Genomic DNA, 20,083 nt, shown 5'->3' with positions numbered 1-20,083 from the left:
GACATCCCACTAATTGTCTCCAATGAGGCATCTTACTTTGTAGAGAATTTTGAAATTCCTAGCATTAATAATTTCATCTTTTAAACTTGAATCCAGATGGTGTGGGTTTCTCTTTTATTGAGATATGATTGGCATATAACATTACACTAGTTTCAGATATACAACATAATGATTCGATATTTGTATATATTGTGAAATGATCACAGTAAGTCCCGTCAACACCGATTACCACACACAGTTACAAATTTTTTTTCTTGTGATGAGAACTTTTAAGATCTACTCTCTTAGCAACTTTCAAATACGCAATATAGTATCATTAACTATAGTCACCGTGCTATTCATTGCATGGTATGTGTTTCTTGAAATCTGAACCAGGTTTCTAAATTGTTAAGGAAGAAAAGTCTCATGAGTGAGGGACAGGCTGACTCTTGGCCCAGCAGTGGGACCAACGTTTGATGTGTCAGAGACTGATGCTGCTGTACTGAGGCCCAAGCAGAGGTGCCGTGCTCTGCACTTAAAGTTGGGGTGCTGAGGTTTTCACATCTCTCCATTCCCCTCAAAAGGGTATGTGGAGTTAAGACAGGTCACAGGATCAAGGAGGGAAGAATTCCATATTGGCAGTAAAGCAGGTTCTCGGGCGATGAGCTGCTGGTACACTTTGTGGGATCAAAAAATGTGAGAGTGTACTCTGACCATGTTATTAATGAAATTATATGAAGTATTTCAGGCATACAGAATGCATTAAAATAATAAAACTTACAGACCTACGACCCAACTTAAATAAAACATTAACAGCACAGGTGAACTCCGTCATACCCTTCTCTCTGATCCCGCCACCCCCTCTCCTCTCAGAGGTAACCAGCATCCTGAGTTTCATGCCTTCATTTTTTCAGATGAGAGAAAGGAGGCCTAGAGAGGTTGGGAACCAGCTTAGTCTCACACTCCAGACTAGTGGGAACCACTGGGCGCCTTCTGCTTCTTCCCAGTGGGGAACAGTTCACTGTTAGTAAATTTGTACTGCTTCTCAGCCTTTTGGGTACACAGATCCTCCTGGACTTCCGATGGGGTTACATCCAGATAAGCCCTTCATACATTGAAAATGCATTTAATACACCTAACCTACCAAACATCCCAGCTCAGCCTGGGCCTTAAACATGCCCAGAACACTTACATTAGCCTAGAGTTGGGCAGAATCATCTGACACGAAGCCTATTTTATGATGAAGAGTTGAATAACTCACGTAATTTATTGCATACTGAACTGCAAGTGAAAAACAGAACGGTTGTCTGGGTCCAGAATGGTTGTAAATGTATTGGTTGTTTCCCCTCGTGATCCCGTGGCTGATGGGGAGCTGCCTTGCCCAGCATCACGGGAGAGGACCTATGGCGTATCGTAAACCCAGGAAAAGTTCCAAATTCTAAATTCAAAATTCAAAGAAGGGTTTCTACTGAATGTGTATCACTTTTGCACCTTCGTAAACTGGAAAAATCATTTAAGTTGAACCATTGTAAGTCAGGGACTGTCTGTAATCAAGTATGTGTGAGATAATACGACTTGGAGATGACTTTTGTGGTCCCAATAAACTGTGTAACTTTGCCTAATAAGCAATGGAGAATCAAAGGGAAGGAATTTTAGTCAACACTTCCTTGTTTGGAATCTTGGGATGTTACACTAAGGTGTAAGCGGATACCACAGAAGTTTGGGGACAGTCAGATGTGCAGACTGTTTAGAATCGAAATTGTGGTGGACTGTCCCGGTGGTGGCTCTGAGCTGTGGGGTGAGGCTGCAGTGCTAGGAAGCCCCTTTCAGAGCCCTCCTTTTCCTACCTGTGCAGATATTAGACATCTCCTAAGCCTTCAGGAAAACAGTACTGTTGAAATGAAAAATACCACTTCAAAATATTGTCCTAGAAAAGTGTTATCAGGACATTTGAATGGCTTCCTGGAAGAAATGAAAGTTAATGTGATTAATATACATTTTCTGGTGAATGAGAACCCGAAAGATTGAAGAAATATGTTTGGAGCAGTTAAATTTTCATAAAATTAAGAGAACAAACAAGATGATTTTCCTCCTGCTGGTAGAATGATACATAATCTTAAAATCCTGGAGGAAGCACAGGTGCTTTTCCCAATTTTATTTATAGATTTTTAACAGCCTGTGCTTTACACCCTGTCACTTTTTTTTCTTTAAAAATAACAGTTAAGGGGCTTCCCTGGTGGCGCAGTGGTTAAGAGTCCGCCTGCCGATGCAGGGGACATGCGTTCGTGCCCCGGTCCGGGAAGATCCCACATGCTGCAGAGCGGCTGGGCCCGTGAGCCATGGCCGCTGAGCCTGCGCAGCCGGAGCCTGTGCTCCGCAACGGGAGAGGCCACAACAGTGAGAGGCCCGCGTACTGAAAAAAAAAAAAAAAAAAAAATAACAGTTAACAATTTTCACCTAGAACTGATTCACAGACATTTGAAAAGGTGGTATCTTTGGAGAAAGCTTGCAGGTGATCGCAAGATTGTCCCCCGGACATAATTGTCTCTGGAAGGCTGACATTTGATGCCTATAACAATCATCAAGCAAAGCTTTGAGAAACGAGTGGTACCTATGAAGAAGATTGATGGGTTCACGGCGAAAGAAGTAATAGGGAGCTGGGAATTTCTGAATTAGCCCATCTATCAAATGAGCAAGAGAACGTCAGACTGTCCCCATTTGCCCACCCATGTTCACCAGTTGGCGTGCCCAGTCCCAGCTGGGTTGATCTGGGGACTAACTGTTGTTTTATCGGTATTCTTTTGTCTTTCTCTAAAACGATACTGAAGTATATTCTCTCCACCTGCTGTGTAAGGAGCAGTATCTACCTCTTCACACCCAAATCATAGAACTTTAATGTCTTTGCAGGATTGATAAGAGCTGTTTAAGGCCACCATTTCAGACTTGGCATTTTTGTTCTTGTTTTCCAGACTGTATATTCTATGGCTCCATTCCCTTTTCCACAGTTGACAGAGCTGAGGGAAAAATACACCTACAACATTACACCATTCCCAGCCACAATTAAGCCCACCTCAGTTTCTGGGTAAGGTCCTTTTTTTTTTTCTTCTTGTTTTCATGATGGAAGACTTAATACCTTAATTTGTTATTAATATTTGTTAAACCCCAGAAATACATTTGAAGTAGTTTGGTGCTTAAAATCTGAATATCTCTTTCCCAAAGGTTTTGATTTAAATTCCAGAGGGAGATTTTTGAAAGTGTACTTTCCAAAGAAGGTTGGAACATAAACTGAAGGGATATTTAGCAACCCCACAACTTATTTAAAAATATCAAATATTAAAAATCTCAGTAATTAAAAAAGGGTAGAATCAAAGAAGTGTAGACAGATGAGCTAGTTTAAAATACTGTGGAGACCAGAAATTAACAAATATGTATACACACACACACACACACACACACACACACACACACAGGAATTTAATATATGAAAATGTAAATCAACACTGAAAAGATATACTATTTAGTAAATGGTGCTGGGCCAATGAGACTCAGTCTGGAAAGGAATAAAGTTAGAGTCATACTTTACACCATACATCAGGATAAACTCCATAGAGATGAGACAGTTAAATGGAAAAAACTGAAATAATAAGCAGAAGAAAATGTGGAAGGATGTCTTTAGTTCTTTGGAATTGGGAAGGCCTTAATAACTGATTCAAAAAAAACAATAAGGGATAAAAAATTAAGTACTTTAAAAATAATTTTCTGCATGACTAAAACCAAAACAGAGCAAAGGAAAACCTCCATAAGCAGACACAAAAATATTTGTGAAAAAATATTTGTAACTGATTCCTCTCATATATAAAGTTCTTAGAAGTCAATAAGAAAATGACCACCATCTGAAAAATGATGAAAGTATGGGAATAGGCAGTTTACATAAAAGGCAGCTTCACTTGGACTAAGAGAAATGCAGCTTAAAGCAAGATTGAGATTCTGTTTTTTTCACCTATCAGGTTGACAAAAATTCAAAAGGTTGATGTGCTCTCTGTTGATAAGGCTATAGGGAAACGGGGACTCTTACACTTTGCTCACGAGAGGTTAATTACCATGGGATTTGGGGCAGGCAATTTGACCGTATTTTCCCACATTACTATTGCATATATCCTTTGACCCAGCAATTCTACCTTTCTGAATTATCCAACAAATATATTTGTACACATGCAAAACACAGTAGGTATAAGGTTATTTATTGCAGTGTTGTTTATAATAGTTTAATATTGGAAACCACTTGAGTGTGCATCATTTAGCAGCGTGGTTCCATAACATGGGCTACATACATACAATACAGTGCACACATACAAACAATAATGTATACATACGGTACAGTGCAGACATACGAACAATAATGTATACATACAGTACAGTGCAGACATTAAGAAAAGGATGAGGAGGAAGCTCTCTGTGAATATGGAGAGATTTTTTTTTTAGGTGAATAAAAGCAAGGTGCAGAAGAGTGTACTTATATATAGCATGCTAATACTTATGAAAAAGAGGTGAAAAATGAGACTGTATAGTCATATTTGCTTATTTAACTGATAAGGAAGCTGAAGAGCACATCAGAAACTAGTAACAGTGGTCACCTGTGGGGATTAAATGGGGCAAGAACAGGGTAGAAGTTGGACAGGGATGGGAGATGGACTTTATATATATATGTATAAATTATAAAAATATAATATATAATTATATAAATATGTTATAGAAATTATAATCATGTATATACCTTATATATATGTCATTTAAGTCATGTGGCTATATTACTTATTTAAAAATAATACCACTTTTTGGAAGAATATTCCTTTTTCTTTTATGTTTTCCAAGACGACGTGGTAAGGTCAGAGACAGCGATGAAGAGAATGACCCAGATGAGGAAGATGCTATTGCTAATGCAGTGGGGTGTCTCGGACCTTTTAGTGGGCTCCTGGCACCTGAACTGCAGAAGTACCAAAAGCAAGTTAAAGGTAAAGAGGTGGCATCTATTAGATACTCACAATGTGTTGCTTCACTATAGCAAGGGTAGTATTCTTGCGTCCTATAAATGCCTGTTGTTTCCCGAACTGATTACCACTATTAAAGGTCTTTATTAAAAGTAACTTCTCTGTTACTTTATCATTTAGGATCTCTCTGTTATGTGTTACATGCATAATACATATTTCTTTTTCTTTATGATTCGTTTTGCCTCCCACTCGTCTGATTTAAGTTTGTGTGCTCAGTTCCTTAGCACCGAGCCTGGCATATAATAGATGCTTACTACATTCTGTTTGAGTTAAATCGAATCCATTATAGACTGGCTTCTTTTCCACTATAGAAGTACTCCCTAAAGCCAAAATATTATGGTACCTCTACTTGAATTTCAGTGACCAGAAACTCATTATCTCATAAGGCATTCTGCTAATTCCTCTGCTTAGCCCAGCGTTTCTAGTTTTGAAGAGAGAAACTCCACTTACTAGTTCTATTAATAGTTCTTCTCTTCAGAACAAAATAGAACAAGTCTGCTCCCTCTTCTGCTGGATGTCTCCTTTGAATCTTGAGGACAGTCATCACGTCCCCCAAAAGTTTCTTCATGGTCCAAATTCAGAATTTCTCAAAGATATGTCTTCCAGAACTTTTAAAGTTCTATAAATTCACCTCTAAATGTCCTGCAGTTTGATAGTATCCCCCTTAAAAAGTGGTGCTCTGAATTGAATGTCATGCTATGTTTGTTTTTTTCTTGCAGAAAATAGATTGGACGTTATTCATGTAATGAACTCTTTTGAAGCAGTTCGCGGTTCCCCCACTGTGATCTTTCTTATCTTTGGTGGCAGCTCTTCCTTTATGACATTTATTCTAGTTTGAAGACCATTCTCCGTGCTGAAAGAGGACAGAAACAAAAGATGTCAGGCACCTCTGCATTCTCTTTGCCATCTGCTAGCTTTATACTGCCTTCTCAAAGTCATGGGGCTATTTTCTTGTTTTTGTTCCTCTTGCTTAGAAGGCTTCCTTTTTGTTTGTCTGTTTGTTTTGTTGTTGTTTTGGTCGTGGTAGTTTTGAGTATGTTCTGCAAGCCTTAGCTTGTTTTGAGTTTTAACCTGCTTAATGTTCGGTTCATGTCATTTTGTGTGTGTGTTCTTGGTATGCACTCCCCTGTCATCTTTTTAAATGACTTAAAAAAATCTGAACTCAACAAGAGTTCTGTTGGTTTTGTAATGGTTTCTATCTCCTCTTTAGTTGCCTGAATTTTAGCTTTTGGTTTCTAGCTACGGGATCAATTAGTATTTTAACTCTAATGTTTTTGAATCTGCTTTCTGTCATCTGGGTCTACGTTCCATTTTTATCCCCCCTGTTATTCTTTCTGTGCAATTATAGGCTCTGGGATGACATGGTCATTTTCTCCTAAATTTCATCCTTAGTCTTTCTTGTTGGTTTTACTTTAGTTAGATTAGAGGTCCTCTTTTAATTTTCTTCTCCTTAGAGAAGTATTTTCAATAAAAAAGAAAGTTTACCAGATGTTCGGTCTTTATCTGAATAACACTTTCAGCAGATGTTAGGATACTTGAAATCCCCTACTAATCTTTTTTCTTAAGCTTGTCCCCAGGCAAGTTTTACATATCGTGTTAGAAAAGCCTAATTTTATCCCCGGTTTACCTGTGTGGCATGTGAGTGTATTTTCACACAGTACTTATTTCTGTTTCTTGGAGGTAATCTCAAATTTATTTGAGGGATAAATCTACTAGTTGTTGGTGTTAACAGGAGCAGAAACCACGTCAGACATAACACACATAGTAGAGAGTCAGGAAGTGCTTGTTAAATGAATAAAAACATTTCGTTTCTAGTGATACCATGATCTAAGTTCTTGATAATCTTATAGAATGTCTTGCTGTTTTTAACTTAAGAAAAACTCACTTTTAATGACTGACTAAACCCTACAGTGTAAAATTTACAAATTTATAGTTGTGAGTCCTCGTGCAGTTAGTTATGTGGAACCTTGTAAATCCTCATGTGGTTATATGGAAATCTGTACCCTGACTTTAGAAAACTAGAGTGATATTTTTCTAAGGGAATTTTAGAAAATGACAGTGATTTTTTATCTGGAAACAGCGGACCTTATGTCCATATAATGAACAAAGGGGTCATAAAATCAAACAATGAACCCACACAGCTCGTTTCAGACTCACAGTTAGCCTAATAAGAAAATGCAGAAATGTTTTCAGGACCAAATAAAAACAAGTACTAGACAAATTCTAGTGTACATGTTTTTTATGGTTCAGAATTTCCTGGAGGTTAAGATACTACCCCAGGTTATATAGTGTAAGCAATTCCCAGTTAGTCCCGTTCTCCTCCTGTGATAGTGTCTCCTTGTCTCTATTCCTTGGAATATAGAGCCAAATGGGGACCAGAATCTGAGATCCAATAACATTGCGGAGCTGAGTCCAGGAGCGATCAACTCCTGCCGAAGTGAATACCATGCAGCTTTTAACAGTATGATGATGGAACGCATGACCACAGATATCAACGCGCTGAAGCAGCAATATTCTCGGATTAAAAAGAAGCAGCAGCAGCAGGTTCATCAGGTGTATATCAGGGCAGGTAATGTACTTCTTTGTTTGAGTCAATTTCAGCTCCATGTCAACTTGTGAAAGGAAGACCAAGTATTCCCAGGATGTCCTGGGAATTACTGCTCACTCTGGCTCGGCATCCACCAACACAGCTGGCAGGAGACAATAACATCTTTATCTTCTCACTTTTTATTTTATCTTATCAGGCTCTAAATAAGAGAAAGGTCCCAAGGACCAGGCAATTGATGGTATTCAATACTTCTTTACTCTGTATGCTTGTGGAGAAGGCTTTACAAATGATTAGAATGTTGCAAAGCCATGCAGTCCTTGGATTTGAGACATTTGGGAGCTATTGCCTCTTAAATTTCAGGCATTTGGAAGTAGAATTTAGTCATCTGTATACTGGTAAATAATATTGCTACCAGTCATTTAGGTAGTAATACAACAGATGTTGTGATCAGAGGAAAAGGAAAAAGCCATTACTGTGCCTGCTGACTGTGGGTTAGCGGTGTCTTGGGAGTCTGCTGAGAAGAACACAATTGTACTGCAGTTGGAAATGCTCTTTTCCAAGGATTGTCAAGCTTCCTTTTTCCTTTAAATTCCCCAAATCCCAATGAACAGTCTGATTTATTGTTTAATATATGCTGATTTGGGAATTGGTTTGTCTTATTTTAAGCGAAATCCTAATGAAAATGATGCCGATCCAGGATTAACCAAGATGTAAATTTGACATGTTTTTAAGAGGCTTGTGAGCATGTGACTGATCTTGCAAAAAAACTGAATTTACCTTTCCCTTGTTGGGGAGGAGTAGGCAACTTCTTAAAGATGCTTACTTTATCCTGAATCATTAAAAAAGCAATCACAAAAGGAACTAACAACTCTAACACTTTAATTTTCAAAACATTGGCATATACATATCCTCATTTGTCCTCAAATCTATGAGAAAGGCAAGGACAGATATTCTTCTGTCCTTTTAAAAAATGAGGAAATGGTAATTCGGGAAGGCTGAGCAACTGTCTAGGATTATATAACTATAGTGAGTGGTCAGGCCAGGGCTAGAACCCCCATGTTCTGATTCTTTATGTAGTTCTTTTCCAACCACTTTCAGAAGCTTTAGGTGGAATGGTGAACAATTGCCACTGGGTACTAAATCAGCCCAGTGTCTGTACTCTAGTCAGGGGTCAGCAAACTATGGTCTGTAGGTCAAATTCTGCTCACTGCCTGTTTTTATAAATAAAGTTTTGTTGAAACACAGGCATGCCCATTTGTCTACATATTGTCTATGGCTGCTTTTGCACTACAGTGGCTAAAATATTTATAGTCTGGTCCTTTACAAGAAAAGTTTGCTGACCCCTACTCTAGATCCGGGTTTATGTGGTTATTTTTAGGGAGAGATTGCTGCTCAAGGGCAAAGTTTGAGAGCATTGTTTCTCAAACTTTAGTGTGAATACGCATCACTTGGGGATGTGTCAAAATGAGGAATCTGCTTCAGTAGCTGTGGGTGGGACTGAGATGATGCATTTCCAATAAGCCTCCAGGCGATGCCACTGCTGCTGGGTGGGGATTGCACTTTGAGTAGCGGGGGTTTTAGAGGAGATGGTGTAGGATAGGATCAGCAGCACAGGCGGAGAGATTGAACTTGTGCTAGAGGCAAAAGTCCTCAGCTTCTGAGATTTAAAGGAAGGTGGTAAGGATGGTGGTTGAGGTACCAGCTTCCTAGGTTAGGGAGGACGGGAAGTTAAGGCGTTTCAGTCCTGATAGCTTCTGTTTGTATGGAGAAATTGGAGGAAAAGTTGTTTGCTTGGGAGTAAGTTGAAGGTTGGGTGGGAGCTTAAAGAAAGTAATGAAGATTTGGATCGGCCGTCGCAAGCAATGGGAGAGGGAAAGAAAGTTTGTTCAGCGGCATTGCGGACCTAACAGAAATAGGAAGTTATGAATTTAAGGGATATCAATCCACATGGCTGTGTGATTTCCCCCCACCCGCATCCCCACCCCCAGCAGCTATTAGCAGCTCCTGTTTTGGAAAGGAGATGTGAATTGTGGATCTAGAGTGGAGTTTTGCCAGGCCTGTGTGATAAAGCCATAGGGATGCCTGGATGTGTGGTTATTGGTGAGGTGTGGTCCAAGGGATCCACCGTGCATCTAGCAGGGTAGGGGTGTAATTGAGCCGAGGAGACGGTGAGAGGTTATGAGAAGACTGAGGGATCAAGGAACGGAAATCTTTATGGTTTAGTACCAAGTATAGTTACATCGAGAGTCTGAGAGCTGGAAGAGTCAAAGAGAGGAATATGAGAGTTAAATATTTTTCACAAGAGGCAGATCCGAGTGATGAGGTTTAGGATGGAACTGGGCAGGTGGAGGATGGGTCAGTCACCGAGGCAGTAAAGTAACCGGGGTAGGTAAGAGGACATAGAGTGAAGAGGAAACAGGTGTCAAAATTTCAGTGAAGATTGGACTGTGACCAGAGGTAGGTAGATAGGAGCAGTCGAGAAGCACAGACGGGAGTTCAGCCACGTGACCTAGATATCAGGAGGAAGGCTGTTCACACAAAGGCGGCGGGGTCTGCTCTTGATACTTCTGCCTGCAGCTGTCGTCCCTGGGGCCATGAATGTTGAAGCTTCATTGGAAATAGGGGCTAGGTCAGCCACAGGATGAGGACGGTAATACTGTTAACAGTGCCTTGCAGGAGAACACAGCTTTTGGTGCTTTCCTGTTTTCAATTTGCTTTCAAAGTCAATTGAGGACACAGGAGTGGAAGTAGAGCCAGGCACTGGATAGCTGTGATGTCACTGCATTTTTACCACCTTCTTATCACTTCTCTCATTCTGCTGTCTCTCAATAATATGCAGTGTGTTGTTTTTCTACCTCTCAGAAGCTGACAGCTGGTAATCTATATGGTCATAGTGTTTGACCTATTATTTAAAAAAAAAATCCTCAAAGATTTCCTAGATACAAGACCTCCGAGGTTGCTTCTCAGACACAAGGCTCTCTGTAAAAAACATTAGGGGGGCTGGGCTCTAATTAGTAACAACGGGTCAGAGTCTGTTCCTTTCTGTATCCTCAGCCGCTTGTCTCCTCCTCTTTGAAGAGGAGGGAATCCGTACCCCAGGCTCTAGGATCGAATTCAGTTTCTGCTGCCTTCAGTTACATGACTCTGCCAAGACCTGGGAAATATGTGGGCAGGGTCCGGGCACAACCTGTGTGTGACTCCTGTTCTGTGCTGGATGTCTTTCTCTGTGGTACCTTTCACACGACCTTTCAACATTTCTTTCAGACAAAGGGCCAGTGACCAGCATTCTCCCATCTCAGGTAAACAACTCTCCAGTTATAAACCACCTTCTTTTAGGAAAGAAGATGAAAATGTCAAACAGAGCTGCGAAGAATGCCGTCATCCACATCCCTGGTCACACAGGAGGCAAAGTATCTCCCGTCCCCTATGAAGACCTCAGGACCAAGCTCAATTCTCCATGGCGAACTCACATCCGGGTCCACAAAAAGAACACGGCGAGGACCAAGAGTCAGCTGGGCTGTGGGGACACCGTCGGGCTGATAGACGAGCAGAACGAGGGCTGCAAGACTCACAGTCTGGGGGCAGTGCAGGCATTTTCCTCCGATTGTGCGGGGGCAGCTCAAAGGGAAGGTGGCAGCTCTGATGGCGGCACTGGGAGGACCATCGAAGGGCAGTCTCCAGAGCCACTGTTTGGGGATGCTGATGCCGACGTGTCTGTGGTCCAGGTGAAGTTAGAAGCCTTGGAACTGAACGCAAGGGATGCTGCTGCTGAAACTGATCCCAAGGTGCACCTGCCCTGCCAGCAGCACCTCCCGGAGCCGCCAGACACACCTGGAGGAAACAAGGCCCCTGGCAAGTCTCCCCAAGGCAGCCACCCGAAAACTCCCATCTTTAGCCCCTTTCCCAGCGTCAAGCCACTGCGGAAGTCAGCCACTGCCAGGAATTTGGGATTATATGGTCCTACAGAAAGAACCCCAACCGTGCACTTTCCTTACATGAGCAGGAGCTTCAGCAAGTCCAGCGGTGGAAACAGTAGTACTAAGAAACGGTGACATCTTTCAGCAACTGTGTATCCACATTCACCTCTTCACGGTGGCAGAAGAGTTCCAGCTGGATGGCTCCAAGAGAGCTTCAGTTGTCCATTGAAAACGAAGAGATAGGTTCAGAGATGAGCAACGGTTCATAAAAATGGGAACTGGAAATTTTATAATGGGTGCTAGAATAGGGATGTCTTCAGATGATCGATACAGTGGGTTCTTGTGGCAAAATAAATATTGTGGTTTTAAAGTGTGAAGTTTTCCTAACTTTTCATTGTGAGCTGTTTAGAAAAGACTTTGTATCTAGGCTGTTAACCCCTCTTCCTTCCTCCTGTTCTGAGGGCCTTCAGGGTGCCTGTGACAACCCCCCCCACCCAACCTTCCAGTTCTCTGGGTGTTATTAATACTCAAGCATGCACACACTAGCTTGCTAGAACAGAAACTGTAAAAAGAAAGTAAGTTCCTTAGTTGCAAAGAACTTCCCAATTTCCCTCTTCGTGCCCCCCTGGGGAGAATGTTTGTACGTGTGAGTTTTCCTTCAATAGTTTCTTTCAGCCGGTCTCAAAACTGGGTTTTATTCTTGTGCTAAAATGCAGGAGAAAAATCTAGATAGCCTTTCTTTCACTTTCTATTTCTACCCACAAAAGGAAGAAAACCTTTATCTGTTGAAATGTAGCTTGATCATCAGCTGGAAGATCTTATGAAGAGGACACAAATGGGTTATGCCTTAAGCAATTGCTCTCAACAGCTGCTGACTCCACTGAGCTTTCCTCGAGCTTCGTGTTCGCTTCTTAAGCAGAGTTTTGGTCCTCGTTGGTGGGATGATCCATGGGCTCTATACAGATCTTGTCTGGCCTCCACCATGCAGCTCATTTACCTATCAGTTCTCCACTGCAGATGCGAGGAGCCTCTGCTCAAAAGCCGGAACATGGCACCTGCAACTCTGTTACTTGAATTTTGTGCTTTTTTTAATGGGTGGGAGTACTTTGTTGAGTACTTTCTTACTTGAACACTGCCTTTCCCTGGAGAAGGCCCCAGTGCTTTCTAGCTCTGTCTCGCCCATTCCTCCCCAGAGACAGCACCTGTTATCTCCACCATGCAGATGGGAACTCTGAGCCACACAGAGGTGAAGTAGTACTTCAGATACTCAAGGTAAATACTCCTGATACTCAGTGTGACTCAGCCACATTGCCTCCAGTGCAGTAGGTGGGTTTTATGCTCCATGTACCCAGGTGCATTGGCTACATAGGTTCTAGAAACCAAGACTGGGAAGCTATTCACTGCACTCCCTCCTGACTCAAAGGACCTTTCTCCAGATGGTACAGAGTCCTGAGATGGCATTTCATAAAACCAGCTTTGACCTTCTTATCCGAAAACGTAGTTCATTTAAAAAATGCTTCATGCAGCTGTCATTTTGGCTGGACAAAAGGCTCACTCCTCAATCCCCTTCTCCCACCAACGTTAGAAGATAGACTTGGCATTTTTATCCTCGTTCCCTGGAAGACCTCGGCTAGGCTTGCCGGCATTTTGATGAGGCAGTCAGTATTCATTGGAGCTAATTGGATTGCTAATTCTGAAACCAAAGCTATAGTTTTAGAAAGAGTTTTTACTATGAGAGGCACTAATTTTTATAATAAAACAGAGAATGCGGCTGTGTGGGCTTTTTTGCACAGAAAACACAAGAATGATATATACAATGAGAAAAGTTATCCCTTTTGTGGTATTTTTACCCTCCAAAGAACTGAAGATGGAAAATATGACTAATAAGTTATTGCAGTTTGGGTCTTGCAGGAGAATTCTGTGCCATCTGAAGTTAACATGCAGCTTCTTAAAAAGCAGCCGCTCCCACAGCCTGTGTCTTGGGAAGGGTGTAGGTGGAGAGTTGGGATTACTTCGCATACCACCCCCAGGACGAGACCCACTGCATTTTCCAAAGTTAGGGCAGTGATACGATTTTCTTCCATCTGCTGAACTTTACATTCCACCTTGTATTCTTTCCTCCTCCCCCTTCCCAAGTGAGTCAGAATAGTCATTTCCCCTTGAGGGATGTCTGACTTGAATAGAGAATTTTTCTTTTCTCTCTTGAGTCAGCTCCCAGCTCCCGGAGGGTCTGGGTCTGGGGAGGCGGGTGAGGCGGTGGAGGGCACTTACTGCAGTTCTTAGGCGTGTACCATCGCTGTCTGCCACCTGTCTTAGGGTTAGTAGCACATGCTGTATCTGTTTCCTGGGGTTGGTCTTCCTGAGAAAAGAATGGATGTGACGGCACACGGCTTGGGATAAGTATCTGTTGAATGAATGAATAAACTACTGAAAGGAAAATAGTCCTTTGAGGTAAAAATGACCTCATCAGGATTTCCAAACCTGACAGATTCCTGTCAAAGCACTCTGTCCTGTTAAAGTGCATGCGTTGTACCATGTAATCACCATGTGTATCGGTCAACTTGTGAGCTTTGCCTACTTTAGAAAATAAAGGATCTGCAGTAGCCTGTAGCACACAGCATGTACGAAGAGACCAGTATGGACTTTTATCTTCTTTGTATTGGACACTGTATGCCAGCACCAGTACTTACCAAGTAGCGGTTTCTTCATTTTTAGATATGTCTGTACCCCGTCAGCACTTAGGCCGGAGCCGACTCCTCATGTCTCTGCACCTCGGTTCTCTTACAAAAGCCTCCAGATACTTTAAACCTAGTTTGTAATGTCAGCCTATGGGGCTGTAACTGTTTGGAATATTGTATTCCCTTTTTCAGTCTCTCTTGTTCTGAAGAACTGTACTGATTACAAACATATATGCATAAAGATTCTCATTATTGTAGCTATTGTGACGTTGTTTATCTGAGCGCCTGCATAGAACGCTGTTGTGACCTTCCCCACCCCCTTCTCTTACCCTGTCAACTTTACCCCACCTTGGTCACGTGAACCAAGAGAACAGCCCAATAAACTCCATCTCCGCCAGTCTAATCACTGGGTTGCTGGGTGGCCTATGACCTGCCAAGAACTTGGCAAAATGGCGAGTTCCCAAATATGAGTAAAAGAGTTTATTCAGGAATGTGTGTGTGTGTGTGTGGAAGTATGTGTGTGTATAAAAATAACCTGTGGATCTGTCATTTTTCTTTGTTTTAATAAAATAGAACAATAAGAATGCCATTTAGCTTCCTGGTCTTATGGATTCTAGATAACGGAGAGCCGTGGTCAAGTGTACAGCCTGCCATCTCCCCTCATAAAATCTCCCTTTACTCTTTCTGAGCCACTTTATTTTTTTTTAACATCTTTATTGGAGTATAATTGCTTTACAATGGTGTGTTAGTTTCTGCCGTATAACAAAGTGGATCAGCTATACATATACATATGTTCCCATATCTCTTCCCTCTTGCGTCTCCCTGCCTCCCACCCTCCCTATCCCACCCCTCTAGGTGGTCACAGAGCACCGAGCTGATCTCCCTGTGCTATGCGGCTGCTTCCCACTAGCTATCTGTTTTACATTTGGTAGTGTATATATGTCCATGCCACTCTCTCACTTCGTCCCAGCATACCCTTCCCCCTCCCCGTATCCTCAGGTCCATTCTCTACGTCTGCGTCTTTGTTCCTGTCCTGCCCCTAGGTTCTTCAGACCATTTTTTTTTTTTTTTTAGATTCCATATATATGTGTCAGCATACGGTATTTGTTTTTCTCTTTCTGACTTGCTTCTCTCTGTATGACAGTCTCTAGGTCCATCCACCTCACTACAAATAACTCAATTTTGTTTCTCTTTATGGCTGAGTAATATTCCATTGTATCCATGTGCCACATCTTCTTTATCCATTCATCTGTCGATGGACACTTAGGTTGCTTCCATGTCCTGCCTATTGTAAATAGAGCTGCTGAGCCACTTCTTTTTGCTACCTACAGCTGTCATTTGAGGCAGCATTTTAAATATATTAGTTTCCTAATTAGAAAAATGACGTGTTAAGAAAATCTGGAAAACAGAAAGAGCACGAGGAATCATTGGTATTCTGGTATGGGTCTCTCCACTATGTTTTTTTATGTGTGTTCGTGTATATACACACCACTATCTACAAAAAGATATACTGAGAAAACTAAGCTTTCTTTCCATTAAATGCTCTTTTACAGTATCATTTTCAGTAACTGTTATTTCATCATGTGTTTTTGCCAGAATTCACATAACCAGTGTCTCGTCCACGAGGTGTTTTTTTTTTTTTAAATTGAAGTGTAGTTGATTTTCAATATTATGTTAGTTTCAGGTATATAGTAAAGTAATTTGGTTATACATATATGTATGTATAATTTTTTGGCTTCTTTTCCATTATAGATTATTAAGAGATATTGAATATAGTTCCCTGTGCTGTACAGTAAATCCTTGTTGTTTATCTGTTTTATATATGGTAGTGTGTATCTCAAACAGGTATTTTTTGATTGTAGATAGTACTGGAGAGAACATCCTAATACTTATAACTTTGTACACAACCCTAAGAATTTTTTTAGGGTATGTTCCTCCAGGTGGAGTTGCAGGGTCAGAAAGTATGTGCATTTTTAAAACTTTATATTATGTATTGCCAAGTTGCCATCCTTGAAGATTGAACTTACTATATATACAAGCAGAATGCCTGTTTCTCTACACCTCCGGATGAGGCAGTAGTTTCTTTCTTTTTTTCCCTAGGACCTCCATCATTGATAGACGCAGTGATAATGGGCATTCATATCTCATTCCTGACTTTTAAGAAAACAATTAAGTAAGATGTTTCCTGAGATTCCTGGTAGGTATCTTTTTATCAGGTTAAGGAAAGTACCTTTTATTCTTTGCTCACTAAGAGATTTTTAAAAAATCAACAAATATTTAACTTTATCAGATGATCCCTAATTGCATCCTTTGAGAGGGAAGTGGTGCTTGAGATTTGGTATCTTTGAACTTGAGAAAATAGCCATTACCGGGTTTCATCGAAGCATATTAAGATATTTTAGAGTTGCAAGTGATAGCAGTGAAAGTTTTATATGCAAATTTTCATTGCACTGTTAAATTTACTAGAGGAAATTTGGAAACAGTAGAAACAATGTAAACATCTGAGAATAGGGGTAATGGTTACATTAATTATGGAAGTGCAATGGCCCATAAGTGTTGGGGCCATTGAAATGGCAGTTATCTCTTATCCACATGAGGCAGTTCAGATGAAAGTTTCAGTGAAGTCTGGAGTCATAGAATCACTAGGATACAGCTACGGATGGGAAGCCCTTACTGGATGATGGCTAAAGCAGAACTGTGCCGTGTAGCTCTTCCACAAAGGCAGCCTGGGCTCAATTAAATAGGGACCAAATGGGGACCCATAGACTCTGGGGGTTGGATCAGCTCCCATGAATTTCCTTGCTGCCTGTGTCCTGAATCTGAGTCTGCTTCTTTCCTGGTGCTCAGCTCTGATCAAACCCACTGACCTTTTTCAAAGTCACTCTCTATCCCATTCTCCTCATTCCTTCCAGCACAGGCAAGCCTTATCTGACTGCTATACCCTGCATCCCAGGGGCCTCGAGAGTCTTCTGTTTAAGGTTAAAAAACCAGAAAGTTGACTGTTTCTTAATATTTGCATTCCTTCTATATATTCCTGTAGCACTTCTAGTTTTTCTTTAGGTGATGTTGATCCTCGGGGAGGAGGTGGATCAAGTTCCCTAAGGGGTCAACAGCTTTCTGGGTGGGACTTAGCTGATATTTCAACCCAGGTGTCTCCCAACCCCTGGAGAGTTTAGAAATCTGTATTAAAACAAAATAAAGCAACAACAAAACAAAAAAACCTCCCCTAGAAATTTCGATACTGAACTAGATTTGACAACCACTGGTCAGCCTATTTTAAATGTCCTTCAACTAGTCTCTCCCATCCTACCCCACCTCTCTGTTGCCATGGCTACACATTGCTGCCAGAGTGATTCTTCTAAAATGAAAAACTGATCAGACCATTCCTCTGGACAAAATCCTTCAATCGGTTCCCATCTTCTGGAGTATAAAGGCTAAAACTCTTGTCTTAGTTTGATCTGGCCCGTAGTTTGATCTATCATCATCAGCAGAATAACATCAACCATTTGTTGAGATCCTATCTGCTAGGCACTATGCTAGCTCCTTTATATATGTTATCTCGCTGGCATATTCCTCCCAAGAACCCCACAAAGCATATTATTCCTGTATTAGAGATGATAAAAGTGGGATGACTTGTTATGTCCTTGACCACGTTTACCTCATGGCAAATAGCAGGGTCCTTATCCCTCTGACACGAGAGCTTAAGCTCTTTGCCCTGCACTGTCTGCACTGTGAGAACTTTGCATACAGCAACCTGAAATTCCCTGAAAGCTCCTTGCTCTCCCAACACCCTCGTAACTGTGTATTCATTAACCTCTGCCTAGAACACCCTCCTTGCTGCAGTCTGCCTGGGAAACACCCACCCATCCTTTTAGTCATATCACACACATCAATGGGGTCAGATCCAATCCCTGCCACTTTCCAATAGTATGATGTTGTGTAAGTTTCTTAACATCTGGGACCTTCTATCTCCACATCTGTACAAGGAGGATAATAATTTCAACCTCATAAGGTTTGTTGTGGGCTTCTGCTATTTTTGCTGCCTAGAATTAACTACCTTCCTTGGGCAACAGTGCCCTGGAGAGCTTTGTTCTCTAACTCTCTCCATGTAGTCTGGTGAAGTTGATGCCCCAGGAGCACAGGGACCAAGCCATTCAGCACTCTCCCTCTTCCCTGCTGTGGTGTCTGACTCATGGTCAAGCACATGGGCAAAGAAACTCAATTCCTGGGCTCTTGTTCTGAACTCTTGGGGAAGCTGATTTGCTCGTTTTTTAGTGGATTTGAACCTAAAGGAAAAAGCCCAGGAGTTGCTGCCGGCAACCATCTTGTAACATCTCCCCATGAGAGGAGAGTTTCTTGGAGAAGTGAGTCAACACTGAACAAGCAGAGCTCAGAAACAGAAACCAGGCCCTTTTCATATCAGATGACCCCTGGATCAGGCCATACCTGAAGTTAAATTAATCTCTCTACACCATTTATTACATCAGCCAACATTCCAGTTTTGGGTTTTACCCTGTTTGGTTGGGTTTTCTATCATTCATATTAAAAACCTGTCAATTGGAACAGGCATTTTATGAAGATGACAGGTTAAAAAGGCAAAATAGTGGTACAGTCAGTAAAAATTAGCTAATATTTTTAGTTTAGTGAGTCAAACCTCTCTTGAGCTCTGTTATTTTTGGGGGCTCTGTCCTCCCCATTCATAATAATAGATAGTGTAAGCTGGTGATAGAGTCAGGGAGAGTGGTTCTTGTTTTACAAAGAGGGTTCTTTCCTCCAGCCTTTGGATCTTCTTTGGCCTTGTATCTCCTTGTGGCAGAAGGACAAGTGATTCTGAGTATGAAACGATTTTCCACCAATCTTACCTATTGTTCCAGCCCCATCTGCATTCACAGCTGAGTCCCGTGAAGAGCAGAGAAACTATATGCAAAACATGGAAGGGTTGTTTTAACTGAATTCCATAAAATTTGGGGGTCCAACAGCATATTTGTGGAATTGCTCTCACCGGCTATAATGGAAACTGAGGGCATTTCCCTTCCCTCCCTCAGGTGCTGATGCAGCTCTCTGACAGAGAAGGCTCTGGAGCAGCTCGGGTGGCATCTGATGGGAAGCAGCAGGGCTGGGTTGGGGAGTGGGCCTCTTGGGGAGCTGAGGCGTCCAGCAGAGTTGTAGGAGCACCTGCTGGGGAGCACACCTGTTTGGGGAAACAAGAGAAGCACCTCTTGAGGATTTCAAGAAAACCTTGCCCTGTGTTAAGAGGATAGGAAGACGTTATAGGCCCTACCTCAAAAGATGTATGTGAGAACAGTGGTTTGAGTTGTTGCTGTTACAGGGACCCTACCTGGATGAAAAATTTGCTGAGGTCTGTGAAAAGTCAGGTTACATGTAACTGTCACCTGATATACTCCACATATGTATATGCAACCAAACTAGCAGATGGTGAAAAGCTTAAAGTTTTTTTTTTTTTTGCACGTGGAACTATGGACCAGAGTTTCTAGTGCATTTTTTATGTGGGAAACAAATCACAGAATCATCGAATTATTTGACAGAAGTGTTTGTATTGGAATAATGGAATTACTAAATGTCAGATCTAGAGATCATGGAGCTCAGTGGTTTTCAATATCTTTAAGCAACAGGACATTTACAAAATTATTTAAACTTTCACTTTGCACATATTTGCACATGGTGAACATTCAAAATGTACAAAAAAGCACATGGTAAAAACTAGGTCTCCCTCCATGCCTTGTCTCTTAGCCAACCAATTTCTCTACCCACTGGAAACCACCGCTACTATTTTCTTGCATACCCTTCCAGGAAGATTTTATGCATGTTCAAGCACTGTCACACGCACATATTTATAAGTAGCAGCATAATAACCTTCTGAACCTTTTTTTAAAAAATAAATTTATTTATTTA

At 41.4% G+C, this 20,083-nt stretch overlaps 1 protein-coding gene across 3 annotated transcripts in view; it reads left to right on the top strand.

Moving 5' to 3' along the window:
* TBC1D30 (TBC1 domain family member 30) overlaps positions 1-14,759 on the top strand; it is an 87,131-nt gene extending 72,372 nt beyond the window's left edge. For 2 of the 3 annotated variants that reach the window (XM_030866390.2, XM_030866388.3), the window contains 4 exons: positions 2,949-3,061; positions 4,852-4,991; positions 7,390-7,596; positions 10,840-14,759. In XM_030866390.2, coding sequence (XP_030722250.1) covers positions 2,949-3,061; positions 4,852-4,991; positions 7,390-7,596; positions 10,840-11,627 — 1,248 coding nt within the window. In that variant the 3' untranslated portion in view covers positions 11,628-14,759. The remainder of the gene's footprint in view (positions 1-2,948; positions 3,062-4,851; positions 4,992-7,389; positions 7,597-10,839) is intronic. The other variant, XM_060306178.2, reaches the window with a different exon arrangement.
* Positions 14,760-20,083: the final 5,324 nt, after the last annotated feature.

Source organism: Globicephala melas, chromosome 10, assembly GCF_963455315.2.
Source record: "Globicephala melas chromosome 10, mGloMel1.2, whole genome shotgun sequence".
Classification (NCBI taxonomy): domain Eukaryota; kingdom Metazoa; phylum Chordata; class Mammalia; order Artiodactyla; family Delphinidae; genus Globicephala; species Globicephala melas.
The sequence above is the reverse complement of the archived record's forward strand: the minus strand, read 5'-3'. Positions and strand labels throughout refer to the sequence as shown.